Source organism: Geotrypetes seraphini, chromosome 8, assembly GCF_902459505.1.
Source record: "Geotrypetes seraphini chromosome 8, aGeoSer1.1, whole genome shotgun sequence".
Classification (NCBI taxonomy): Eukaryota; Metazoa; Chordata; class Amphibia; order Gymnophiona; family Dermophiidae; genus Geotrypetes; species Geotrypetes seraphini.
This window is the reverse complement of record NC_047091.1, coordinates 112,747,859-112,775,357: the sequence shown is the minus strand read 5'-3', so window position 1 is coordinate 112,775,357 and position 27,499 is coordinate 112,747,859. Positions and strand designations below refer to the sequence as shown.

Genomic DNA, 27,499 nt, shown 5'->3' with positions numbered 1-27,499 from the left:
AGATGGATGAAGGGCAGGGAGAGATAAATGTCTAGAGTACCCACTATTGGAAACAGGCTATTGGGCTTGACGATCGATTTATTTTTATTTTCCACATATCTACTACTATTAATTATTTATATTCAAATATATTTTATTGAGCTCAAGAGAAAAAACAGAAATAGGCACAAGACAGCAAAACAAGCTCAAGGTATAAGAAATATCCCACAACATCCAACTACCCATCCCCCCAACAGCTCCCCCCACCTACCCCCGATCCTCCTTCCAAGTACAAGCCCTAGGATAAACTATAGTACAATATAAAAGGGGCAAAGGCATACATAAATGGAAGACAGCAATATAAAAGAGCTTTAACAATTAAGCAAGCGGCTACGTGCCACAGGTGTCATGGTAGTCCAAAAGGGTTCCCAATTGCACTGAAAAGAGCGCCCCGGGAGAGAGGAAAAATCCAACACATCTCGTCTTTCCCATATCAGAAGAGTAATCATCCGGCACACCCTGGTCAAGCCATTTAAGTAAGATACATTTCAATGCAAGAAGAACTGTCCACTTGAGAAAGGCAGCAGCCCCCCCCCCCCTGAAATGGGGGGAATAGTGGGGGACAGCTCCAAATAAAACTAAGGGTGAATAGTTGTTCCGCCACTTATTTCTGCCCAATGGGATGATCAGTGACACTCAAAAAAGCACACAGACTATATAAAGCCTAAACAATAACACTTTATTACATGCATAGATAAATATAAAAATAGAATAACATCACCGTATTTCCGGACATCACTATCCCTCACAATCTGGAATCCACAGCGATTGATAGGAGAGGAGAACCGAACCGGGCTGTCCCTTTGTTGCAACGAAACTGGATTCAAATTCTATGGGCTGAGTTTTTCTCTTTTATAGAGAAAAACTGCTGCCCTCTTAGTAAGACAGCCGGTTCTGGTCTTTTGTTATCTGTTTTGACAACACCCAGGTCAAAAGAGGTCAAGATAGCAGATACTTGTTTGGTTTCTCAGTCCTTTTGATGTTACTGGCCTCTTAGTAAGACAGCTGGTCCTGGTCTTTTGATATCTGTTTTGACAACACCCAGGTCAAAAGAGGTCAAGATAGCAGATTTCTCAGTCCTTTTGATGTTACTGGCCTCTTAGTAAGATAGCTCAGCTGTCCTTTTGTGATCAAAGATGTCGGATCTCAGATAAGCAAGGTTATTGTAGAGACCATCTGGTCTTACTGTTCTTTGGAGGTCAGGAGTTCAGGTAAGCAGACTTGAGGATACATATCAGTAATATTCTGAACATGTCAGTAATATGCTGGGGCATAACAGTCCACCCCTGGATCCTTAAGTCTGTATCTCTGAATAAGAAGTCATCCGAATAGAAGGATAGAGTGTTCGTTTGTATACACAATAGGTAAACCCACAATTAAGAAATGTTAGCATAAGGATAACTGAACAAATATAGATTAAGGGATGAAGAAACACCTTTCGTGCTGTAGCGCTCCATCCGGTAAAAGCATCCCACCAATGGTGTGCAGTAGTAGCTTCAATATGATCTGCTACTGAATGCAAGTTAGTATTTAAAAATTCAGTATCTATTTTATGCTGCAGCAAGGTAAGGTTACGTTGCTGATTTGCTTTATTTAGGATTGCTATATTTTGCATGGCTTTCTTTACAGAGGGTAATAAAATAATTGGAGTAAGTACATCGGCAAAAGAAAGATTAACATTTACATTTGATATCCAGGGTTCATAAAAATGATAAGTTGCATTATTTGCCCACTGCAACTGAAGTAAGCCGCTGTCTAGGCCTACCTCGGAATGGAGACTCCACACACTATATACTGGTTTCAATAGGTATACATTTATTAGCAAATCAGTAACAGCTTACAAGAATAAATGATTCAGCATATAATGTAACAGATGTGATCCTCAGGCCTGAGGGTCCTCTGATGTCTGTTCTGATTACTTCTGCTTATAGGCCTGGTTTTATACATTTCTTGGTGTTCAATACCACGTTAGCCTAAATCACATGGTACATCTTTATTGGTTATTTTTCTTATACGTCAATACATAAGTAGATTCATTTATTGGCTTATCTATTTGTGTCATCTTATACGTCTGTTCAGTTTGCCGTAAGGCCTAACCTTTTCCTGCAAATGCCCTTTTCCCTTTACCATATATGCAATTCCGAGTCCAAAATTCCTTCTCTGCTGTGGTAACACATGATATATCTTGCTAAATAATGTTCCTGAGTACTCTGTTTTTCTGACCATGAGCTGTGTTCCTCTTTGCATAATATCCGGCCAGGTGCCATGCATCGGAATTTAAGTCTTGCTTCTTACAAGTTTTTGCTTACCATAGCTAACTCAGAAACAGAATATTTCTCAATCACTATAGGCCAGCTGGCAAGTGGGTTATGAAATATCTTTCACAGTTAATATACTGATTTATTAGAGCAAGAGGGAGGGGAGGGGGTTTTTCTCTTGTGAGGTCTGGTTACTTCACCTTTATCCAAAGGACTTATCTTGCTTCACCTGTATCTCACCAGGACTTCTTCTTCGTCTCATCCTCTTTTCCCTCTCACAACACACTAACATTCTGTAAACATACTGAAAAGGGAGCTTGAATAGCAGGAATCACAAGTTCAACAGTACTGCTAGCAACACAGACATATTTATGTAATATTTCTTGTATAAAAGTGTAACCTTGAGGTTGAACGGTCCATTGGCACAGATTGTAGGTATGTTGTAGAGAACATGGTTCATAGATCGTATAAGGAGATGGACAAACTTGTCCATGTTGAATTTGTTTACAATTTTTTAACACGTAAGTTTTGTTCTGTTCATCTATTTGTTGCCCATAGTAAGTAGGAAACCATAATTGGGGTCCTAAAACCAAAGGCATCACAGTGAAAGGACACATTATGGTAGAGTTCCTTACATCAAATAACGTAAGCAACCCTTCACAGGAGAAATCAGAACATTGTTTTATATCAAAATTCCACCATGTTCGATCTAAGGGCGTGGTTTTATTAAATAATACAAAAATCAATGAGGTATTTCGTAATTGTAACTGCTGGATAAAATTAATTCTTTGTTGTATAAAAGACAAAACACGAATTTCACAAATAGTCCAATGTAAGGCTGAAGAAACATTACTATCTAAAGTATATTGCTGTATTATAGTATCATTAACAACATGTAACATTAACTGATCATATCGTAAGGTTAGTTCATGATTATGTACAGTATTTGGTATCCATTTACCTTCCCATCTAAATACATCCGCTACTCCGGAGCCAAAAGATGCTTGTTTGCCAGCCAATATTTCAGAATCAATAGTATTTACAATACATAATGTAGTTTCCGCCTCCCCTAATAGTTGATCCAGCCATCTTCGGGTCCTACATTTGGGTAAAATAGGAAAATTAATTTTCCATTCATATGTCATTTCCTTATGTTCTAAACTGGTATTTTTGCATTCTCTAATATTTCTTACTAAAGAGGCATTTAATGAAGTAGGATTAGTATGGATAAATGCCATAATAATTACCATGTCAGTGCGGTTTTCAATTTTGGTTGAATTCATACAAATTAGTCCCTGTGCCCTGTTAATGGGTAAGGATAAATTCCAAAATGTATTGCTAGTAAACTTTTGTGTTTGTATGATATCTCGAGCCACTTGTTTACTAACTATATTTTGGGGGAAAGTATAATTAGTACATTGGATCCCAGTGTGATTTTGAATGGTAATGCTAATTACAGAGGCATTCATCACCCAAAAAGGAGTTTTATAATATTTAGTGAACCCGGTATCTGTGTCATATCGAATGACAGGGGAAGGAGAAAATGTAAAATTCCATATGTTACACAGAGAGTTTTCGCTGCATGTGAAATTATCTTGTTTTCTCATTGAAGTTGCATTTTTCCACTGGACCGTGACGACAGTGGTTGGACGGTCACTCTTCACTGACATTATTGCAGTTTGTCCGTACCATACCAAAGATAGAATGGCGATACACTTCCATGTTAGGTCCTGTGGAAATAAAAAGAATCTTTATTCTCTCCTAAAACATTGGTCTCGTGGAGCGAAGATTGGATGTTCATAACCATCCACTAGTATTTGTACAATACTATCTTTCCCTGCAGCTATTACGGTGGCTCCTACTATTGGTTGGAGTGGTTTCTTCCACCAGATTCTCATACCAGCTTTAATTACATTAGCTGCCCCAAAGCCTGGTTCACTTCGGCCATAATGGTGCAGGGGTTTCTCAATTAACTGTGGAGCTTCCATTTTAATTGCAATAGTTATCAATTGTGCAACACGATCCCCCTTTTGGAGAATGATAGCTTCTTTTCCAAGGTTTAATAACAATATTCCAATTTTGCCCCGATAGTCTGAATCAATGACACCCCCCATTATAGTTACACCTTTAAGAGCCAAACTTGATTGCGGACAAATCTGTCCATAATATCCCTTTGGAATAATCACCCCCAAACCAGTTTGAATAGGTTTCACTATTTGTGGATCTAATTTGCATTCATTAGGGCAATATACATCTAGTCCAGCAGATCCATCAGTGGCCCTTATAGGAAGCTGTACTCCAGGTCTAACAGTCCAAAACTGGAGGGTACAAATTTTGTCACTTGCTTCAAGAGTAGAATACAGCATCCTATTCAGGGGTGTAGTATAGAAACATAGAAATAGACGGCAGATAAGGGCCCACGGCCAATCTAGTCTGCCCACCTTAATGTCCCTCCCCTACCTTTGCCCTGTGAATAGATCCCATGTGCCGATCCCATTTGGCCTTAAAATTAGGCACGCTGCTGGCCTCAATCACCTGTAGTGGAAGACTATTCCAGCGATCAACCACTCTTTCAGTGAAAAAGAATTTCCTGGTGTCACCTCGTAGTTTCCCGCCCCTGATTTTCAACGGATGCCCTCTTGTTGTCGTGGGACCCTTGAAAAAGAAGATATCTTCCTCCGCCTCGATGTGGCCCGTAAGATACTTGAACATCTCGATCATGTCCCCCCTCTCTCTGTGAAGCTATGGGTCTATTGTTCAAAATTTGTAAGGCTTCAGTTAAATGTTCCCTCCACCTACGCAATGACTGATATCCTAATCTCTTTAATTGGGTTTTTAATAATCCATTCATCCTTTCTATCAGTCCTGAGGCTTGTGGATGATAGGCTACATGTAGTCGCCATTGAACATTGTTATCATTGATCCAATCCCTAATCATATTACCTGTAAAATGAGTCCCCCTATCTGACTGTATTTCTAAAGGGTGTCCGTAATATAATGTAATTAATCCTAATGCTCTAATTGTGTTTTCTTGATTGGCTTTCCGGCAAGGATAAGCCACTAACAACCCTGAATAGGTATCTACCATGGTACACACATATTGACATCCTTTAGACAATGGTAGAGGGCCTATATAATCTATTTGCCAAATCTGACCTGGTAGCCTGCCTCTGGCTATTTTCCCAAAAATTGGGGGCATCTGCTGCGCTGATGTGAGAGCTAGTTTACATAAATGACAATTACTGATTACTGTCTTTACCATATCTACAGTACAATGTATTCCTCTGTCATGTGCCCACCTAATAGTTCCCTTCTCTCCAAGGTGTCCGGACTTTTGATGTGCCCATGTTGCCATGGCCATTTCGGAAGCAACATCTGTTTCCATGACCACAACGTGCGGGGTGGAAGAGTTTTGTTCTTCTGCCAACTCTGTTTCAGTGAGTTTGGATGCGCTATCTGCAACAGAGTTGAAAACAGTGTCAAGCGTATCTTTCACAACATGTGCATCTACATGGTACACTGTTATTACGGTAGTATTGGCCCATTCCAGAATATCTTGCCAAAGTCTGGCTCCCCAGACTTCTTTATTGTGAATTGTCCAATTGTCCTTTTTCCATTTCATCATCCAAGTTGTCATTCCATTTGCTACTGCCCATGAATCAGTAAAGATATGGCATTGTTGTCCTTGTTCTAGCCGTATGGCCTGCCACACTGCATATAGTTCAGCATATTGTGAGCTCTCTCCTTTTCCGGTAGTTGTTAGCAGTTGCTTTGTGACTGGATTAAAGGACACGCCCTTCCAATGTCTCAGTTGACCCTGGTATTTGGAGGAACCATCTGTAAACCAGGTATGCTTTTGTTGTGTCTCAGTTAGTTCTTGATATGTCTTTCCCCACCGAATGGGACTTTCACATATGTCGTCCACTTGCAATGGGGTATCTTCTGTGGGCACATTAAATACTTTTTCATGCAGCATCGTTACTCCATGTAGGCCTGACTTAGCCCTCTGTTGGATGTACCATTTCCATTTTATGATACTCTGTTCCTGGGCATGCCAATACGATGAGTTTTTGGGTCACTCATCCATGTCATAATGGGTATTTCTGGTCGTATCATTACTTCGTGTCCTATGGTCAACTGTTCTGTTGCTACCAAAGCCCAGTAGCATGCTAGCAGCTGTCTTTCAAAGGGTGTGTATCGGGTCCCAGTTTCTGGGAGAGTCCTATTCCAGAATCCCAAAGGCACTCGTCGTCCAGCTTGCTTTTGCCATAGGCTCCAATTAGCATATCGCTCCTGTACACTCACTTGCAATTCTACTGGACCCTCCTTTAATGGCCACAAATTCATGGCTTGCTGAATAGCTTCCTTTGCTCTCTGGAAAGCCTGCTCCTCGTGTTCAGTCCAGACAAAATCATATTTTTTCCTTGTGATTTTGTACAGAGGAGACAGGATTTGCCCCAAGTGTGGAATATGTTGCCTCCAGAATCCAAAAAGGCCAATAAAGGCCTGGGTTTGTTTCTTACTTTGGGGAGAAGGGAAGTTTACAATCTTCTGTTTAACTTTCTCTATCACTTCTCGACACCCTTTTGACCATTTAATTCCTAAAAATACCACTGTTTGTGCTGGTCCCTGCACTTTCTTTGGATTTATTTCCCACCCAGCCTGTCTCATTGTTTCTACTACCAATGCCAAAGCATCTGCAACTTCCTTTTCTGTATTACCCTGGATCAAAATGTCATCAATATAGTGTGATAGTTCTACTCCTTCAGGTAAGGTACAGTTATCTAAATGCTCTGCTATAATCTTGTGACAGAAAGTGGGACTATGTAAATACCCTTGTGGTAGTCTGGTAAATGTATATTGTCTCCCTTGCCAAGTGAATGCAAATTGTTCCTGACATTGCTCCACTATAGGAATAGAGAAAAATGCATTGGCTAAATCAATAACTGCATACCAAGTACCAGTTCGTGATTGAATTTGTTCAACCAGTGTTATCATATCGGGAACAGCGGCACTTAAAGGTGGCGTGTGTTTATTCAATTCTTGGTAATCTACTGTCATTCTCCAACTTCCATCTGCCTTATGGACGGGCCATACAGGATTATTGAAGGCGGAGGTAACTGTTTTTATTACTCCTGCTTTCACCAAATCCTGTATTGTATTGGTAATTTCTTCGTGCCCTCCCGGAATGCGATATTGTTTCATGTTTACAATTTTTGTGGAGATTGGTACTACTATTGGAACAGGTAATTTTCCCACCACTACTGATCTTATAGGAATGGCTGGTGATTTGCCAAAACTATAAATTCCATCAGAAAGCTGTAAGGTTAGCCCTTTCAGGATATCTATCCCTATTATATACTCAGGAATCTCAGTGATCAGTACAGTATACTCCCGGATTGGTAATTGTCCAATTTTTAATCTCAGTTTTGTCTGTACTGCTTGTATAATTTTTCCCCCCAATCCTGATATTTGTATTCTAGGGCCCCGAAATTTTTTAGGGTTCCCATATATAATAGATGCCTCCGCCCCAGTGTCCACTAGAGCTTGTACCTTTTGCTCCCCAGATTTCCAATAGATATTTACCTCGACATGTGGACGCTGTTCTAATTTGGTCCAGGCAAACACTGAGGCTTGGCATTCACATCATTGATCCTCCCACCACTTCCACCCTTTTAAATCAGGATAAAGAGTGGAAGCAGTTTCCTCAGGAGGAGCAGTTGGCACCGGCATATCCTCACTCTTGCTTACTTGGGCTTGAGACATAGATTTCTTTCCTAATCCTCTACTTTTGTACATTTTCCATAAAGTCCCGGTATCTTTCCCATCTATTTCTTCCCTCTTTACCCCATCTTTTATTAATGCCAAAAACATATCCCTTCGGGATACTCGATTAGCCCTGTTTGAATTGGATTGTCCTTCCCTCTTTTTATCAAAAGTAGTTTGAGGTCCCCAGTCTCCCAGATCTCCTAACTGTCGGACCGCTTCCAAGACTTCCAAAATAGACCTGTCTGTTTGATTGATCAACAGAGTCATAATTACCTGTTTGTATGCCGGTGCAGCATACCTGATAATTTTATTTCTAATGGATACAGTAAAAGGTAATGACATATATGTGTCAGCGTGACCTATTACTAAAGCTACCTTCATAGCCTCTTCCTTAATTCTCATTTGTGCATCTTTCAATGTATACCAAACTTTATCATTGGAAGGCCAGTCAGATTCAAGGGGATATCGCCTCATGACACCCTTACCAATTACCTCTAATAAAGACCATTGGTTGTAATTTGTCGGATCGGGATCCTCCCGTAGCGCATCTTGTACTGCTGCTTCTTGACTAATTCAAACAAATTTAGGGGCGTCTGTGGCATCTAACATAATCCCTGCTGCGCCCAACTCCTGTACCCGAATTACCCATTGTATTAGTGGCTCCCCGGGCCGCTGTGTAAAGCGTGCCATAATATCCATGACTTCTTGCTGAGTAAAGTCCTCCATAACATCATTTCTAGTTAGATTTTCTCCTGTCTGCAGATTTCCCTGTAATCTTCGTCTCCTCACTGGCTTTGCTTCTAAACTTTCTGCCTGCTTTCCTTCATTACATATATCCTCCTCACTGGTATTAGAATTGGAATCCCAAATATCCCCATCCCATTTATCTGGATCCCAATCATCCGGAGGATGAGAAAGCAAAGTCCTAACCTTTTTGGCACTCACTTTCCCCCTCCGTTTTTTGTATTTATATTGAGCACAACGCACGGCTGCCTTTTCGGCTACATTTTGATAGGTGTCCACCTTATCCATTAACAATTTATTTTGACATTGTAGCATTGTGATGGCATTCTGTTGCTCACACATTTTCTTTTCCAGCTCCCCTAACTTTGATTGTAACTCATGTTTAGCTTCATGCAACTTCCTCCATGCTGCTAAAATCATCCATCCTCGTCTAGAAATTCCCTCTCACTCTTTTCCTTTTGTAATTTCACCTTTTGTAAAGAGGCACATAATTCATGTGGATCCCCTCTTCCAAAAGTCCAGGATTCACATAATCCTGCCTCGACAGACCACTCAGTGGCTACTAATTTATAAATGCTGTCATCCCAACCCGGAATGGAGAGGTTGGGGGCCTGCCCCTCAACCCCATGTTTCATCTGGTGCCTTTTTGACCACATCGATCAACCCAACTTCTGGTACCAATTTGTTCCGCCACTTATTTCTGCCCAATGGGATGATCAGTGACACTCAAAAAAGCACACAGACTATATAAAGCCTAAACAATAACACTTTATTACATGCATAGATAAATATAAAAATAGAATAACATCACCGTATTTCCGGACATCACTATCCCTCACAATCTGGAATCCACAGCGATTGATAGGAGAGGAGAACCGAACCGGGCTGTCCCTTTGTTGCAATGAAACTGGATTCAAATTCTATGGGCTGAGTTTTTCTCTTTTATGGAGAAAAACTGCTGCCCTCTTAGTAAGACAGCTGGTCCTGGTCTTTTGATATCTGTTTTGACAACACCCAGGTCAAAAGAGGTCAAGATAGCAGATTTCTCAGTCCTTTTGATGTTACTGGCCTCTTAGTAAGATAGCTCAGCTGTCCTTTTGTGATCAAAGAAGTCGGATCTCAGATAAGCAAGGTTATTGTAGAGACCATCTGGTCTTACTGTTCTTTGGAGGTCAGGAGTTCAGGTAAGCAGACTTGAGGATACATATCAGTAATATTCTGAACATGTCAGTAATATGCTGGGGCATAACAATAGTTATGTTCCAAAGGTGCTCCACAAAGAGAAAATTGCATCCCAGAAAGAAATAAGAGCGGGGCAAGTCCAAAACATGTGTCCCAAGCCTGTCTCGGGGATCTGACATCGCGGGCAGGCACTGACTCCCGGAACCCAGAGAGGTAAGCTCTCAGGCGAAATGTACAATCGAAGGACAATCTTATAGTGTTGTTCCCAAAAAGTAGTATATTTACGATAGGTAGGCAACCTGCGAACAGCTTGCAAAATCACTTCTTCAGATAGGTCTACAGCATGGTTACACGCCCAAGCATCCCTCAATCTAGAATGGTCAGACAAGGGGGACTCATCTTTCAAATGACGATGGTGAAATTTAAGAGGAACAGGGAGTTTGGGAACCAATAGTAAAGGTTGTAGACAGCAACTCCTGACAAGGAGCCGTGAGGGAACCCGAGGATAAAGAATTAAGGTAATGTTGAATTTGCATATATGCAAAATCAGTGGGCAGAAGATCAAATTCCTCCCGTAACTGAAGGAAGGACTTAATTCTCCCATCATCGTCCACTAACTAAAACGCATAATGAAACTATTAATTATTTTTATAGCGCTACCAGATGCACGCAGCGCTGTACAGAGTCACAAAGAGTAAGAAAACAGTCCCTGCTCAAAAGAGTTTATAATCTAAACATGCAAGACAGACAATCAAGATGTCATGGGAACGATTAATCAGCTGGCTGGGTTGGAGGGCAGAGGAGTAGGGTTAAGGATTGAAAGCTATATAAAAAAGGTGGGTTTTCAGTCTGCTTTTAAACAAGGGATGGGTCTTGACGGACAAACTCAGGTAAGTTATTCCAGGCATAGGGGGCAGCTAGATGAAAGGAATGAAGTCTGGAATTGGCAGTGGAGGAGAAGGGGAACGCTAAGAGTGACTTATCTGAGGAACGGAGTTCTCTGGGAGGTGTATAAGGAGAGAGAAGCAAGGAGAGATATTGAGGGGCAGCAGAATGAATACACTTGTAGGTCAGCAATAAGATCTTGAACTGTATACGATGGCAGATAGGGAGCCAGTGAAGTGACTTAAGGAGAGGGGTGACATGAGCATAACGAGGTTGGTAGAAGATGAGTCGTGCAGCAAAGTTTTGCACAGATTGCAAGGGCGGGAGAGGTGACACTGAGGGATACAAGTTAGGAGTAGATTGCAGTCATCTAAGCGTGAGGTTACGAGAGCTTGGACAAGGGTCCAGGTAGTGTGCTCAGAGAGGAAGTGGCGAATTTTGGTGATATTGAAGAGATAGAAGCGACAGGTCTTAGCAGCATGTTGGATATACGTAGAAAATGAGAGGTCAGAATAGAAGATGACTCCAAGGTTGCGAGCAGAGGAGACTGGAACAATTACAGTATTATTTACAGAGATGGAGAAAGGAGGAGGAGCAGAGGGTTTAGGAGGAAAGAGAAGCAGCTCAGTCTTTGACATATTTAGTTTCAGATGACGGCAGGACATCCAGGCAGCGATGTCAGCCAAACAGGCAGAGACTTTTTCTTGGATTTTAGGTGAAATTTCAGGTGTAGAGAGGTAGAGCTGGGAGTCATCAGCATAAAGATGATACTGGAAGCCATAGGAGGAGATCAGAGTACCAAGGGAAGAGGTGTAGAGAGAGGAGGTCCTAAGACAGAACCCTAGGGTATAACAACCGCTAATGGGGTAGCAGCAGAAGAGGACCCACCAATACATACACTAAAGGTGCGGTGGGAAAGGTAGGAGGCAAACCAGGAGAGCACAGAATCATAAGAACATAACATAAGAAGTTGCCTCTGCTGGGTCAGACCAGAGGTCCATCTCACCCAGCAGTCCGCTCCTGCGGCGTCCCATCAGGTCCATGACCTGTAAGGTGATCCTTGTCTAAAACCCTTTAATCCCCTTTATCCTTCTATCTATCTATACCCTTTCATAATCCTATCCCTACCTCTATCTGTATCCCTCAATCCCCATATCCTTCAGGAATTTATCCAGTCCTTTTTTGAAACCCCGTAGTGTACTCTGTCCTATCACAATCTCTGGGAGCGCATTCCAGGTGCCCACCACCCTCTGAGTGAAAAAGAATTTCCTAGCATTGGTTCTAAACCTGTCCCCTTTCAATTTCTCCGAGTGCCCCCTTGTTCTTGCGATTCCCAATAGGCTGAAGAATCTGTCCCTATCTACCTTCTCTATGCCTTTCAGGATCTTGAAAGTCTCTATCATGTCTCCTCTGAGTCTCCGCTTCTCCAGGGAGAAGAGCCCCAGCCTTTCTAACCTGTCTGCGTATGAAAGGTTTTCCATACCTTTTATCATTTTTGTTGCTCTTCTCTGAACCCTCTCAAGTATAGCCATGTCCTTCTTAAGGTACGGTGACCAATATTGGACACAGTACTCCAGATGTGGGCACATTATCGCACGATACAGTGGCATGATGACTTCCTTTGTTCTGGTTGTGATACCCTTCTTAATAATACCCAACATTCTGTTTGCTTTCTTCGAAGCTGCTGCGCATTGTGCCGTTGACTTCATTGTTGTATCCACCAGCACACCCAAGTCATTTTCAAGGTTACTTTCCCCTATTTAAATATAAATCCTCCCATTTTATAGCTGAACATCAGGTTCTTTTTCCCTATATGCATGACCTTACATTTCTCTATATTGAAGTTCATTTGCCATTTATTTGCCCACTCCTCCAGTTTGTTTAGGTCCCTTTGTAGGTCTTCACCTTCCTCCGTGGTTTTAACCCTGCTACAGAGTTTAGTGTCATCCGCAAATTTTATAACTTCACACTTTGTCCCTGTTTCTAGGTCATTAATAAATACATTGAACAGCAGCGGTCCGAGTACCGACCCTTGTGGAACACCGCTCGTGACTCTCCTCCAGTCCGAGTAGTAGCCCTTCACTCCAACCCTTTGCTTTCTGCCTGCCAACCAATGTTTAACCCATCTGTATACGTCCCCTTCCACCCCATGGTTCCACAGCTTCCTAAGTAGCTGCTCATGGGGTACCTTGTCAAAGGCTTTTTGGAAGTCGAGATAAATGATGTCGATGGGTTCCCCTTTGTCCATCTGACTGTTTATCCCTTCAAAGAAGTGCAGTAAGTTCGTTTGGCATGATCTTCCCTTGCAGAAGCCATGCTGGCTCGCTTTCATTTGTCCATTTTTTTCTATGTGCTCACTGATACTGTCTTTTATCAGCGCCTATACCATCTTGCCCGGAACTGAAGTCAAGCTTACCGGCCTGTAGTTCCCCGGGTCACCCCTCGATCCCTTTTTAAAGATAGGTGTAACATTTGCTATTTTCCAATCCTACAATTCTGTGTGGATTACAAATTATTCAGGTGAACAAGCATTTTTCCCTATCTGTCCCATTTTTCCCTATCTGTACTCTATCTAATGTACCTATGGCCTAGGGTCACAAGGAGTAGTGTGGGATTTGATCCCACAACTTCAGGGTGCTGGGGTTGTAACTCTAACCAATGCACCACACACTCCTGTGGTTTGTCCTGATAACCTGGTATGCATGACAAACCGCTTATGTGCTTGCATTTAGAGCCAGGAGTGAGGGTTGAAAACGATTCATTTTTGCTCAATGAAAGAAAGGGTAGAGCTGCACAATCGATAACGTGCCTACGGGGTTTGCGTTCACGAAGAGGGACAGCGTAGCTTCCGGCAAGGTTTTTGCCTGTTCACGGCCCTGCAGCCGCACGAGCAGCGAGCAGGCAGTAAACAAAGGAGCCAGGAGAGCAAGCAGCACGCGCGCAGCCACTGCCACATGACCACTTGGCACTAGATTTGTGGCGGAGGGATGCGGCGCACACGCTCGATTTTATATTTTTCTGTCGTGGTGATGAGGCTGGCGGAAGCGGCGCAGTAGCTGTGCGTGCGTGCTCGCGCGTGGAGAGGGCGGGTGGCTTGAGTGAAAGAGGGAGAGCTGGTACCGGGTCGACGGGTTGGGAGAGAGCGTGAGTGTGCGGGCACGGAAGGGATGGAACGGAAGAGGTGGGAGTGCTCGGCTCTCCCCCAGGGCTGGAAAAGGGAAGAAGTGACCAGAAAGTCGGGTCTGTCTGCTGGCAAGAGTGATGTCTATTACTATAGGTGAATGTGCCATTGTACAAAGGATGGATGGGGGAGGGGGGCCGGCCGTTAGTCTTCAATTTATTATCATCCGATCGCGTGGGAGTTGGAGGGGGGGGTGTCTGCTGTTTCATTTTATTATGCCCACACGTGTTGGGGGGAGGCAGCCGTAAATATCTTCTACCTACCACTCATCCGTCTCTAGTTTCCGGGGCAGAGAGGGGTGTTCGTTGATTTGTTGTAGGTGGGGGATGAGAAGGAGGCTGAACAGGTTTTTTTTTGTTTGTTTGTTTAAAGGGGCATCCCATCTTTTACTCGTAGGCTAGGCTAAAAGATATCTATCTTTTCTTATGCTGTAAGGCTGGTGTTTATGGAGGATTTATGCCTACAATCCTTTTTATCTAACTAACTGCTTTGCAAACAAGAGGGCAGGGCCGATTAAAACACGTTACAGTTGTCTTTTAGTTTGGGTTGAACTTGTGTAGTTCTTTAGCTTATGAACACCGGCCGTTATTAGGGAAAAATGTATGAGTGAAATGGGATAGGCTGTAAATTACCATTGTAAATTGCTTTAAACATGTATATTTTTTGTTATTGAATATTTTTTTTTTCTATCTCCCCACCCCATCTTTGTTTGCCTGGTACACAGAGAGTCAGGGCATAAAAGCAGGTAAAACAATAGCTTTCCACACATTTTAGTTCATATATAATTTTGCTTTTATTTTTTGTTCTAAAATTGTTTTACTTTTAGTTATGTCATAGCAGTGAATCATGTGGGGGGCCATTAAATGTTAGAATAATAGAGAATATCTTTTAGTACTAGGTTATTATATAGGTATGGGTAGTTGTAGGTGAAATGTTATGGTTTATCCCCATGATAGGTTTGCTTGATACACACGCTTGGAGCTATATTGGGATTCTTATGATATTTATCAATGAGTGTTGGTGATTTTTCATAGTGGCAAAGCTGTCATTCTGGCTTTCAAAATTAAGCATCAGTTTGCATGCTTATATTTTCCGAGACCATGGACCAATTCTTCCTCTTCTGAAGGAAACAACTGTGCACAGTCCTGCACCAAAACAATTTGTAGACTCTGAAGACTTGTGAATACGAAAGATGGGACATCAGAATATATTCCTAAAGATTAGAAGAAGAGATTAATTTCAAAGCTAGTCAGTTATTTTAAGTTTTTCCAATGAAAAGGTACAACTTGTTTGACCCTTATTTTCGCATATCGAAGTGGACTAGCACAGCAACAGTTCTTTGCTCTAATTGGACAGAAATAGATGGTCTCATTGGAAATAGAATTTTAAAATCTTTTACTTTGACCTTGGTACTCATTCCAATTCCTCAAGAGCAGCGCATCACGTTAGGTTTTCAGGATATTATTCAGTAGGAATATCCGGGAAATCTGATCGATTGGCAGCCCTCAAGGATTGCAAGTGAATGCCACAGGACTGTGATGTCACTCTTGTACCTGATTGATCAGCGTAAACACCATTTCTAGTGCAATAGAGTTGGTATGCTGAACCATAGGTTATCCTTCTGTGCTCACGAACGTAATGCAGAATATCAATCTCAGTTTTACAACTCCTCTTCCTTCTCCATGGTCTTTGTTGCCCCGTTCAGTTTTGATCTGCTCTATTTCTTTGTTTTGCAGTAAATTTTGGTTTTTTGGCTTGTTTGCAGATATTTTGTGTGGTGTCGGAGATCCTGGTTCAAAGGGACTGCTCTGCCTGCTCAGAAAGGAGCAGATGATTGTCTTTAGCTGGCAGATGTATCCCTCAGGGACCTGTACGTCCAGCCTGCTAAAGATTTGTGGAACTCAGAGTTCCGGGCCTTCCACAATTTCTCACTTCCTTGACTTGGTCAGGAATTTGGGCATGGACTGTTAGGTATCGATAGCAGTCCTTTAAGGTGCCACTGCAAATTTGCCTTCTCCCTCTGTGCTTCGCAGTCTGGGGAGGGTTGTGTGAGTAAAGCATCAGTGTGTTTAAGGTCCAACTGGCAGCCCAAAGATCTTGGCGTAGGAGCTGATTGATGACTGAGGCAGAGAAGCTTTTCAAGTTCTGCTACACCTTAAGGGAACAGGCTGCATACCATTTCCACAGCACATGGTCTGTGAGTACAGGTTGTGATAGCCTATGGAGTAAATTGGAGAGGTCTTGAAAAGTGTGTTTTGATTATTTCTGCAGTTAAGTCTAAAATCCTATTTCCATTGCAATAGGGACAATATGTTATACTTTAGGGTTATCCATCTAATCTTGCCAGCGATTGCAAAAACTGTCCATCAGAGCTCTTCAGCTGCTTCCCTCTCCCATTAGGCTCTGCTCCTCTCTCAGGTCTTCCTTCTGCAAGACAGTTGGAAGGTGTTAGTCTGATCTGCTGTGCTTTTTGTGGTAGTTTTTTTTTTTTACTGGCACCTCAGTGTTTCTGTTTTTCAGAGTGCTGCCTGTTTGGAGAAGATGCAGGTGTTTGGGTCTTGAAGGAACTAGATGTCTGCAGAGCCCTTCTCTGGTATTTGGAGATGATAAATGATTTTTGTCTTTCAGATCATCTCTTTGTATTAACCAGTAGTGTCAGACATGGTAAACCGGCATCAAAGGCTACCCTATCCAGAAGGATATGGTTAACTATTTCCTCAGCATACATTGGGTGCAGAAAGCAACCACCCATTTGGTTAGGATGACCCAGGAATTGATCCGGAGCAGAATTCCCTTCGCTAGAGACTTGAGGGTGGAGTCACCAGCTCATGCTGCTTCATTCTGCCACTGCCCAAAGGAGTGGAACTGGGGGTCTCATTCCAACAGTTACCCAATGCAATCACAATGGACTCTTGTCTCACAAAAGGCTGAAACTGCGAGTCATTCGTCTGGCACTGCACCAATTGCAGTCTTTGCTGGAGGGCAAAACAGAGTCTTCTCCAACAGTGCTACTGTAGTGGCCCATGTCAACAGTCAGGGAGGCACTAGGAGTGCCCTGCTCTGGCAGGAGGCGAAAGTATTGTTCTGTATTGACCTGCAAGCAATCTCTGTGGTGCACATAGCCAGAATGGATAATATTCAAGTGGATTATCTCAGCAGACTGACAGACATTAGACTTGGGAAAAGTTGTTGTCCTTGAAAGTGTTCCAGACCATTGTGAGACGGGTTGTCCAGCATTCAAACTCATGGCGACTGCAAAGAACAAAAAGGCACCTTAGTTCTTCAACCAAAGATGCAAGCCTGTAAGTTCAGGCTAGATGTCTTGGTTTAACCATGGCCAGAGACCGGGCCCACCCTGCCTCATGATAGGCCGGGTGATGCGTTGAATAACAAATTACCCTGAAACAGTAGTTCTGGTAGCACCAGATTGGCCCAGGCGCCTGTAGTACGTGGATCTCGTACGCCTCCAGAAGGAGCAAAAAGGCCAATTGCCCTAGAAGTTCCGGAATACTTTGGTCCAAAAAGGATAGAAGTAGTCCTCAGAGCCAAAAAGCCAGTGACTCTCAGCGTAGATGTTTCGTTGCTGGTGCAGCAGAGAAAAGTTAAAGCCGGGCAAAGCCCTAATCTTGTTGGTATTGTTGTTCCTCTAAGAGGGCCTTGACAAGGGATTGGCAGTGGCATCCCTGAAGGTGCAAGTAGCAGGGCCCTAATCCTCCAAGGGCTGGGAGAAGAGAGCTTCGCTAGTGGCCTGTCTGTATATAGTTAGGTTCTTTAAAGGTCGCCGAGCTGTTTCCATCCTGGAATCTTAATATAGTCTTAGAAGGATTCAGTAGGGCTCTATATGAGCCCTCATGGATCTGTTGGTCATAGCAGTCTTTCTGGTAGCAATTACTTCTGCAAGAAGAGTCTCAGAATTGCACTGTCATGCAGAGAACTCTTCCTCAGGATCATGGAAGTGACCTTGCGTATGGATCCCTCCTCCTTACTGAAAGTCGTCTTCATGTTTCATGTCAATCAAGACTGCCAGCATTTCATCCCACAGGGTCCAAGAAGAAAGACAAGGCTTAAAGATTTTGGATGTCCGGAGAGTTCTCTTGTGTTAGCTAGAGGTCACTAATGAGTTTCGTCTCTTGGATCCTTTTGTATTAACTAGTCAAGCAAGATGAGGCAGACCCTCTTCACGGCCACCATCTCTAGATGGATTCGTAGTGCGATATCCTCTGCATATATTGGTTGCAACTAACATCTGCCTGTCTCGTTAAAGGTGCATTTAAACATTGGAGTAGATGTCTGTTGGACAGAAGCTCGGGTAGTTCCACCTGAGGAGATTTGTAGATCAGCAACCTGGTCCTTCCATCATATTTTTTACTAAATTCTACAGGATGGACATAACAGCTCAGGAGGATGCTGCTTTTTGGTCCTCAGTACTACAAGCAGGCTCATCTAGCTCACCCTAGAGTTTGGGGACTGCTTAGATACATTCCTGTGGTTCAGCAAACCATCCTTATTGCACTAGAAAAGAGACTAGGTTCTTACCCTGATAATTGTTTTCCAGTAGATAGGGATGGTATGCTGAACTCCCCATCCATCAATTTATGTGATGCACTTGCTTTCTGACTGAAGCTAATGGTTGGCTCCATAGCTAAAATTTCACTGTTAATTAGGAAGAGACTGTATATAGGATTATAAGGGAGGAATGGCTGAGCTCAATAAATGTTCAGGCAGTTTGTTTCTTGAATTCATTGTTCCTCTCTGAAGCTTGTTAATGTTTTAACTACATTACTGTTTTTTCATTGATTGACTTGACTTCATCTGAGCAGATCAGACACCTGGTTTCAGGGAATTCCTCACATCCCCCCTCCTCCTGTCTTCTGTAGAGCTGTTGCCAACTTTGATACAAACCAAAGGGGCAGCAGAGACCATGGAGGAGGAGGAGGAGTTGAAAAGCTGTGATTGATATCTTCTGCAGTATGCTTGTGAGCACAGATGGATAATCTGTGGTTCAGTATACCATCCCTATCTAATGGAAAATATGTTATCAAGAACCTTTAATCTCTTTTTTGAAAATGCAAGCTTATCACAAGAAACCAAATGTTTCTAGAACTCCAGGCTTCCAGAGTGTAGAGGGCTTTTTGTTTTTATGGACAGGTGAAAAGAGCGCTTAGAAATGCATCTGGTGTGCGAAGGAGAAGGGATTAACAAGCATTTAATCAGATATGATTTACTACAATATAAGGTCTTATGGAGTTACTGGCCTTTTACATTCCTGAATGTATCTGGTGTACTGATGGGAAAACAGTTCTGTTTCATAAGGAACTTCCTCAGTGCTAAAGGAAGGGTCACTTCAGTTGAGAAACATTTTCTTATACATGGGGAGGAGGGGGGAAACTTGGTTCAATGGAGCTTTTTCTCTAATTTTGTGCTCACTGAAAGAAAACCTTTGATTAAATCAGGCTTAATGAGTATTGGATGTAAAACATTGGTAGCTTCCAATACCTAACTCTTTATGTACATGCATAAAGTATTTAGCTAAAAATCCCTTATATGAGGGATGATCAGCTGCTAACTATACTATAAAGTCCTTTTCTGAGCTGATGATCTTCAAAAATGTCTCTCTTTAACATGATGTACGAGAACAAGGATCAGTTTAAGGGCAGCAGGATGTGTGCTTATTCTGGTTCTCGATCTTCCCCTGGGCCTGATTTTTATAAAGGTTTTTTTTTCTTATTCTGAGCCTTTGGGAATTTCTGTGGAACCTTTAAGATAATTCTGAGCTCCAGATGATGTTGGATGAACTGTCTCTTTCATAGTACTGTTCTTTTTTTCCATGTTATGCCTCCAAAGTCAGAGGATAGTGGGTTGAATTACTCCCCTGTCTTTTCTCTGAGGACAAGCCAGATGTTAATATTCTTACTGATGGGTAGCATCGCATGACGGAGTCTGGCATGGCAAATACTTCCCAACATTCTTGAAGCCTTTGGAAGCAGCTTACTCTATATGTGAAGTTCTTCCTGCCTGCCATCATTACACGGAACTAGCTCAGCCTAATTTTCTGCATGGCGCAGTGTAGACTTATTTACTCTTGTTTCTTCATAGATCACATCAAAATTTCCCTGCTGTTATAATTTCTCTCGCACTGTGTAAGTATGTTCGCATAGGGTCAGTGTCTTTCTCCTCTTCCTGTCATCATTTCCAAGTTTTTATTTTCTTTCACCCCTTAGGCTTCCTTTAGGCCTTGAGCAACCAGTCAGAAGCTTTTTATTTTTTTCTAACATTTAGTAGTGACTTTAAGAAGTGCAATGGGCTCATGTTCCGTATGGGCACTACAGAATTGGTGCAGGGGCTCAATCATAACTTTTCTTGTAAATTCCATTCACAGAGGTCAAGAAGAGGTATTAAAGATAAGAAAATAATTGGGAAAGGATTTTTGGCACTGAGAAGCTGGTCCATTAACTTTATTAGCATTGGACATTGGGGACACATCAACATCAAGGCCTTTACCTTCCTTGATATTGAGCAAGGCTAAGGGATTCTGATGCAATGTGTTGGGCTGAAGCCAAGAGGCATCAGCATTGATCCACCTCAGAGTATGGAATCAATATCACCGATGTTCTCAAAGCACTTTTGACATGAGTCATTCATCCTGGGAAGTGGATGGAGTGGAATAGACCCCCCTCAAGTTTGAGACCAGTTCACTGTCTCTGGCTGAGGTCTAGCCTTCATCAATATCATTCCCTGAGGAATGGCTTGGGACCATGCTCCAAGAGCAGATGGAACACTTATTTGTCTTGTAAGAGGTTATGGCATCAAGGGCATTGGAGCTGGCTCTTCTGGAGCTCAACCTGTCTTGGAGGCCCATTCTCTGCCTTTGGGGAGCATATTGATACCAAGATCTCAAAGGGCATTGAGCTGGTGTGAACTGAACTGTTTTTGATCTCCAGTGGAGGAGTCTCTCTGAGAACAGGGTATCCCTGTACCTCAGTGCCCCTTTCCCAGAATGTAGGTCGTGCAAGTCGGACAGATTCCAATGTTTCTGGGAGAGTGTTTTTATGAATCTGATTCTGACTGCTCCTGGATGTCTTAAAGAGGTATCAGAAGTCCTTTCAGAGGAAAGGTCCCTTGATCTTTTAAACCCCTCTCCTCCGCTACAAAAGAGAAAGTTCTCTGTAGAGGAACTGTCTAGGACAAGCAGGCAGCATATTCTCACATGGGTGACATCATCCATGAAGCCCGGTACGGACAGTGTTTAAAAGTGAACTGTTGCTTTAAGTTTTAAGGAACTTCGTGAATGCACGAGTGTCTTCCTGCCCAGTGCTGGTTCAGTACCTCAGTTCTTCATTTTCCACAGAGCGAAGAAGTGCTTGTTTCTGGACTCTGTCAAGTCTGCATTGCCTTATTCCTTACAATGTTTTTGTCTTCATGTGTCCTTTTGGCCATTTTTTTTCCTAGTTAACTTTTATTGTATTCGTTGAAAAAAATATATATTTTTTTCTTCACTTGGGCTGTTCCACCTTTGTGTTCTTCCTTGGCACTCTTTTTTTTCCTTTCTCATCATTGAGTGTAATTTTGCGCCACAATTTTTCTGCCCATGTCGAAACTGTTAACCGATTTAAAAAAGTGCTGTTGGTGCCAGTGGCCTATTTCAATCACTAATCCACATAGTTGATGTTTGCAGTGTTTGGGCCCTGAGCATCAAGTTGACACCTGCATGTGTTTCACCTTATAAAAGTGCTCACTGAAGGCTTGTCGCATTCAATAAGAGAAGCTTTTCAACTCAGCCATGGACACCGGGAAAAAATCCAAGCCTTTGGTACTGGTGGTACCGACATTGGACGAGATTCCAGCATTGGGGAAGCCAGCTAAGAAGCCATCCTTTTCCCAGCAAGTTTTGCAGGCTTCTACAGCATCAAGTCCCTCAATGCGTAGGCCAAACGCTGACGCCATCACTCTCCATCTCTGCAGGTTGTGCCTCCTTCAGGGCATGCATCCTCATCGAGGTCACCCACCCCTTAACATCCTGCCGAACTGATGATACCAGCTGTTGAGCCAAGGGTATCGGTGCAACTCTTCAAAGACAACTCTGAGTTTTTCTGGAGGGAGATCGGTGACGTTTAAATTGTACTTGACACCGGTGCTTCCATTGACTCCATCAGTACCAGCCCAGCCTAAGCACCTCCAGGCCACAAGGTACCGATTGCAGATCTCCATCGAAGCGCCGGTCTACCTCTTATCGATCCTCCAGTAGACATCGACACAGACATTAATCCTCGACACAGCATCGACGCTCCTCATCAAAACATTGATGTTCTCATTGGAAGCATTGATGCTCTTCATCGACTAGACGCTCTACATCGAGGCACAACTGCTCTCCCATCGCATCGATCCCATACTTCCAGGGATAAAAGAACTCATCGCGCCTCTTCATCAGATTGGTACTGAAGACATTGTCCTCATCTTTCTCCACTACAGTCTTCATTTTAGAGACTCACCTGGAGTTGCTGCAGTTGTTTCTGATTTTTCACATCGCCATTCTGACTCATTGTGAGCCTGCTTTGTCTGCTCCTGAGTCATATGGTATACCTTCAGATCCATTTCCTCCCGAAGGACTTTCATTTACTAAAAACATTTAGACAGTTGGGCAAGACCTTCCTTGTCAAATTAGAGGCTGACACAGCCCAGAGAAGGAATCCTTGATGCCTTGGATTATGACAAGCCTCTTAAAGAACTTCTAACTAACTAACTAACTAACTAAACCTTAGGTTTGTATACTGCACCATCTCCCATAGTCGTGGAGCTCGGCACGGTTTACAGGAATTGTGGTGAGAAAGGAACTCCAAGGAAAGGGCTAGATGAAGATCGGAGGAAAGAAGAATGTTAGAGGACTAGGATGTCAGATGAGGAGGGAGTGTTAAATTTTTGAGAAAAGCCAGGTTTTCAGATGTTTACGGAAGGGTTGGAGAGAACTCAGGTTCCGAAGAGGGGAGGTAAGGTTGTTCCAGAGCTCGGTGAATCTGAAGGGGAGGGAAGTCCCCTCTTGGCTGCAGGCCAACTTCTCAAGTTACCCTTGCATAATCTCCTTAAGGAGGCACTTTTTAAAACCTGGGAGACTCCTCTTTCTGTCACTGCAGCCCCAAGAAAAATGGATTGATTTTATTTATTTGTTTAGATTTCTATCCTGTTCTGAATCTGTTTCCATCTTAATGACCAACTCTCCTTCCATCCCATTGCAGTAAGCTAGGGAGTTCCACATGTGAGAATGTGCTGCCTGCTTGTTCTAAGATAAAGCAAAGTTACTTACTTCCCCTTACAACCTCTCTTACTTTTCCTCCCCTTACTACCCTTTTCTTCTGCCCTCATGCATTTGTAATTCGCTGAATATCCAGCCTTCTTTCGATGTGAACCGCCTAGAAGTTGTCTGACTATGGCGGTATAGAAAAATAAAGTTATTATTATTGTTATAAATAACCGTTCTGCTCAAAGGAGTAACATGAGACTATCAACTGCAAACAGCTAGCAAAACCTCAAGTGAACTCAGAAACTACTCCCACCTAAAAGAAGAACATAGATATAGTATACAGATGCGGCCCGCACCTGTGTCAAAGAGAACACCCAGGTATTCCAAAACTGCTTGGGTAAGAGACTGCCCTGTCTGTAAAGTACAATCCAACCAAGGTTCTCTAGCACCTGGAACACCTGATCCACTGTGTGTCGACCCTCAGCCAACAAGGGAGCTCTGTCTAGCCAGTTGACCAAGATAGGGTGTATTTGTAGACCCATGTTACTTAAGTAAGCTGCTATGACCACCAGCACCTTGGCGAAGGCACGTGGAGTCATTGCTAGTCGAAAGGGCAGAGCCAAAAACTGGCAATGTTTGTGCAAGACATGAAACCACAAGCAACTGTGGTGGGCTGGAAAGATCAGAATGTGCAAGCATGCCCCCATGAATCCAGAGAGGCAAGGGACTTTCCCAGGGTCACCGCTGCTATAATAGATCACACTTTTTCCGTGTGAAATGTGGAATCTTGAGAGCCTCATGTATGTGCTGCAGCTCCAAAACAGGTCACCAACCATTAGAGCCATTCACTGGCATAATAAAGCATATGTAGTCTCTGCCGGAGTCCGAAAGATCAAGCGGCACCCGCTCTAGAACTTGAATAACCAGCAAGCACTATACAGTAGCCTGCACTTGGAGCACCTTATCCGGGTGCCCTGTAGGAAATTCCATGAACCAATTGGCAGAGGCCAGGTGAATTCCAATTGCAGCCCAACAAATAAAGTCCAGAACCCACAGGTTGGACGTAATGCAAGCCCAATCTGGCAGGAATGCTGATAGCCTGCCCCCTATCAGTTGAGAGGGGTCTCCCAGCCTCACACAGTACACCTTCTTTGCAGGGGGTGCAGAATGGGATCCAGATAGCTGAGCAAGTCTGTAGCTGGAGTACCGCTGCCAGGAGATCTGGTCTGAGAAGTGGCGCAGGAATACGAGTGAGAATGCCTGAAGCCACAAAAATTAAAATGAACCCCTAGAGCAGTGGTTCTCAATCCCTAATGAATATGCATAAGAGAGATTTGCATATAATGGAAGTGACAGGTATGCAAATCTCTCTCATGCATATTCATTAGGGATATCTTGAAAACCAGACTGGCTAGGAGGTCCCCAGGACAGGGTTGAGAACCACTGCCCTAGAGGGTCTGGGTCTTCCATCAGGCAGGATCTTAGGGCGACTGAACACTACAGAATCCATGAGGTCAACCAGGCCCTTGCCAAAGAACAACTGCCCTGAAGGGAAGTCTCACCAAATAAACCTTTGGAAATGGAATCACCAGCCCACTGTCTTATCCAGAGCATTCTGCAGGCAGAAATGGAAAATGCCAAAACCCAGATATGGCATATAAAGCGGCCTGAGAGACTTTTATTGGTCTGGGAATCTCTACTTCACATTGATTTGGTGGCCCTTGGTGCTGGTGCTAAGGAGCTCAGTGAAGTACAAAAGGCAGAGAAAAATCTGAATTGGATTCTTTCTGCAGATGGCATGCGGACATAGGGACACTACCCACTTGTCTAGAATGTCTCGCCTATCTACTGGAAAAGAGCTTACCAGGGTAAGTACATAATCTCTTTTTTTCCAGTGCAAAAGAGACACGAGTCTCGACAAGTGGGGTTTCTTTCCTTCACCTGCGAGGATTACAGAAGGGAGAATTAGAAGTCCTTGAGCATGCGCAGATGCATGCTCAAGGCAGGCAGAAGCCGGAAGATCTTCTAGGCACCGGCACGATCTGTGCCTGCGTGCCGGGGGTGGGGGTGGGTAAGTTTAAGTTGTTTGGGCGGGGGGGCCGGTTCGCACGGGGGGGGGGATGTGCCGGTTGGAGCGAGGAGGCCTTTGCAAGTGGGGGGGGGATGCTCACAAAGCCATGGGCAAAGGCTCCCCATCTGTTTGTCCCATCGTTTCCATTATTTTCTATGGAGAAACTCGCTTTGATAAACGAGCATTTTGGATTATGAGTATGCTCCTGGAACGGATTATGCTCGTAATCCAAGGTACCACTGTATATGAAAAATGAATGGAAAAAATGGTTTTACAATTAGTACTATTATGGGGGGGCGGAGATTGGGTGGAGATGGGTGGGGTCTTGCCCACGACTTAGCTCAGTGTTTTTCAACTGCTGGTCCGTGGACCAGTGCTGGTCCACAAAATAATTATTTTATTTCTGCGGTCCATAGTTGTCAAAAGGTTGAAGAACATTGTGATAGATGTCAGTCTGTATGGCTGGGGAGGACCATGTGAGGGTCACCCAGTTATCCTGTCGTATCGGGCGATGGTGCGTCCACATCTGGAGTACTGCGTCCAATATTGGTTGCCGTACCTTAAGAAGGATATGGCGTTACTCAAGAGGGTTCAGAGGAGAGCGACACATCTGATAAACCTTTCATACGCTGAGAGATTGGAGAAACTGGGACTCTTTCCCTGGAGAAGAGGAGACTTAGAGGGGATATGATAGAGACTTACAAGATCATGAAGGGCATAGTGGAGAGGGACAGATTCTTCAAACTTTCGAAAAATAAAAGAACAAGAGGGCATTTGGAAAAGTTGAAAGGGGACAGATTCAAAACGAATGCCAAGAAGTTCTTCTTTACCCAACGTGTGGTGGACACCTGGAATGTGCTTCCAGAGGGAGTAATAGGGTAGAGTACGGTACTGAGGTTCAAGAAAGGATTGGACAATTTCCTGCTCGAAAAGGGGATAGAGGGGTATAGATAAGAGGATTACTGCGCAGATAGAGGGGATAGAGGGGTATAGATAGAGGATATTGGACCTGTTGGGCTGCCGCGTGAGTGGACTGCTGGGCACGATGGACCTCAGGTCTGACCCAGCGGAGGCATTGCTTATTTTCTTAAGTTCAGGACCGCTGGTTGCCCTCTCAGAGAAACTGGTTCATCAACAGACTGGAACTGAGAGCCATTTGGCTAGCACTGCAGGCCTTTGAAAAGTCCCTGGAAGCAAAAGCAGCCAGGGTTTTGTTGGGCAGCGGTGGCATACATCAACAGACAAGGAGACACCAAGAGTGCTTTGTTAAAACTGGAGACCAATTGTTTTGTTGGATGGAAGCCCACCTAGAAGCTATATCAGTTCACATGTAGCAGGAGTGAACAATGTTCAAGCCGACTTTCTCCCTCAGACCCTGAATCCAGAGGAGTGGTCTTTGTCTCAGAGTGCTTTCAACAAAATTGTAAAGTGCTGGGGAAGGCCGACAATCAACCTGATTATGTCAGTGGCCAACAAGAAAGTCTCTCGGTACTTCAGCCAGTGATTTGAGCCGGGAAGCACTGGCGTGGATGCCTGAGTTCAGCCTTGGCTAATAAGAGCTGTTGTATGTATTTCCCCCATGGCCAATGGTAGGCCGGGCCATTCAGTGGACACCAACCCATCACTGGTTGATGATTCTAGTGGTGCCAGATTATCCGTGTTGTCCATGGTATATGGATCTCGTATAGGTGGAATGGAACAGATGACTCAGGCTGCCGCTATGTCCAACATCTCTGTCACAGGGCCCAATTGACCCTATGTGGAATCTTAATATTGTTCAGTGGACCCTCTGTAAGGCCCTGTATGAACCCCTACAGAATGCTTCACTTGATGGATCTTGTAGTCAAGACAATTTTCATAGAGGCTATTGTTTCGGCAAGAAGGGTTTCAGACTCTCTATAATGTAGAAAGCTTTTCGTCAGACTTATGGAGGCAGGCGTGTTTCTACACACTGTGCCTTCCTTTCTACCAAAAATAGTCTCAGCCTTCCATGTAAATCAGGAAGTCTGACTTCCCAGCGTTTCATACCATAGGCATAACATAGTAAATGATGGCAGAGAAAGACCTGCATGGTCTATTCAGTCTGCCCTGTAATCACAATTTCATGATTAAATTAAAATGTCTCTTTTCTTTAT

General features: G+C 43.4%; 2 protein-coding genes across 7 annotated transcripts in view; one reads left to right on the top strand and one right to left on the bottom strand.

Annotated features, from left to right (window-relative positions):
• Positions 1–1,013: 1,013 nt before the first annotated feature.
• On the bottom strand, positions 1,014–14,342 carry LOC117365289. 3 transcript variants are annotated; one of them, XM_033955531.1, is made up of 3 exons: positions 14,322–14,342; positions 2,579–4,027; positions 1,014–1,777 (listed from the first exon to the last, which is right to left on the bottom strand). In XM_033955531.1, exons 2-3 carry the CDS (start codon positions 3,965–3,967, stop codon positions 1,334–1,336), a joined length of 1,833 nt encoding a protein of 610 aa, XP_033811422.1. In that variant the 5' UTR covers positions 3,968–4,027; positions 14,322–14,342; the 3' UTR covers positions 1,014–1,333. The 3 variants fall into 3 exon arrangements, with proteins under 3 accessions (XP_033811422.1, XP_033811423.1, XP_033811421.1); XM_033955532.1 differs by lacking the exon at positions 14,322–14,342 and having other exon boundaries at positions 2,579–2,880; positions 3,259–4,743; XM_033955530.1 differs by lacking the exon at positions 14,322–14,342 and having other exon boundaries at positions 2,579–4,743.
• MBD3 (methyl-CpG binding domain protein 3) overlaps positions 13,786–27,499 on the top strand; it is a 155,965-nt gene continuing 142,251 nt past the window's right edge. Inside the window, exons 1-2 of one of the 4 annotated variants that reach the window (XM_033955534.1) lie at positions 13,786–14,154; positions 14,783–14,803. In XM_033955534.1, coding sequence (XP_033811425.1) covers positions 14,045–14,154; positions 14,783–14,803 — 131 coding nt within the window. In that variant the 5' untranslated portion in view covers positions 13,786–14,044. The remainder of the gene's footprint in view (positions 14,155–14,782; positions 14,804–27,499) is intronic. The other 3 variants (XM_033955535.1, XM_033955536.1, XM_033955537.1) reach the window with 3 other exon arrangements.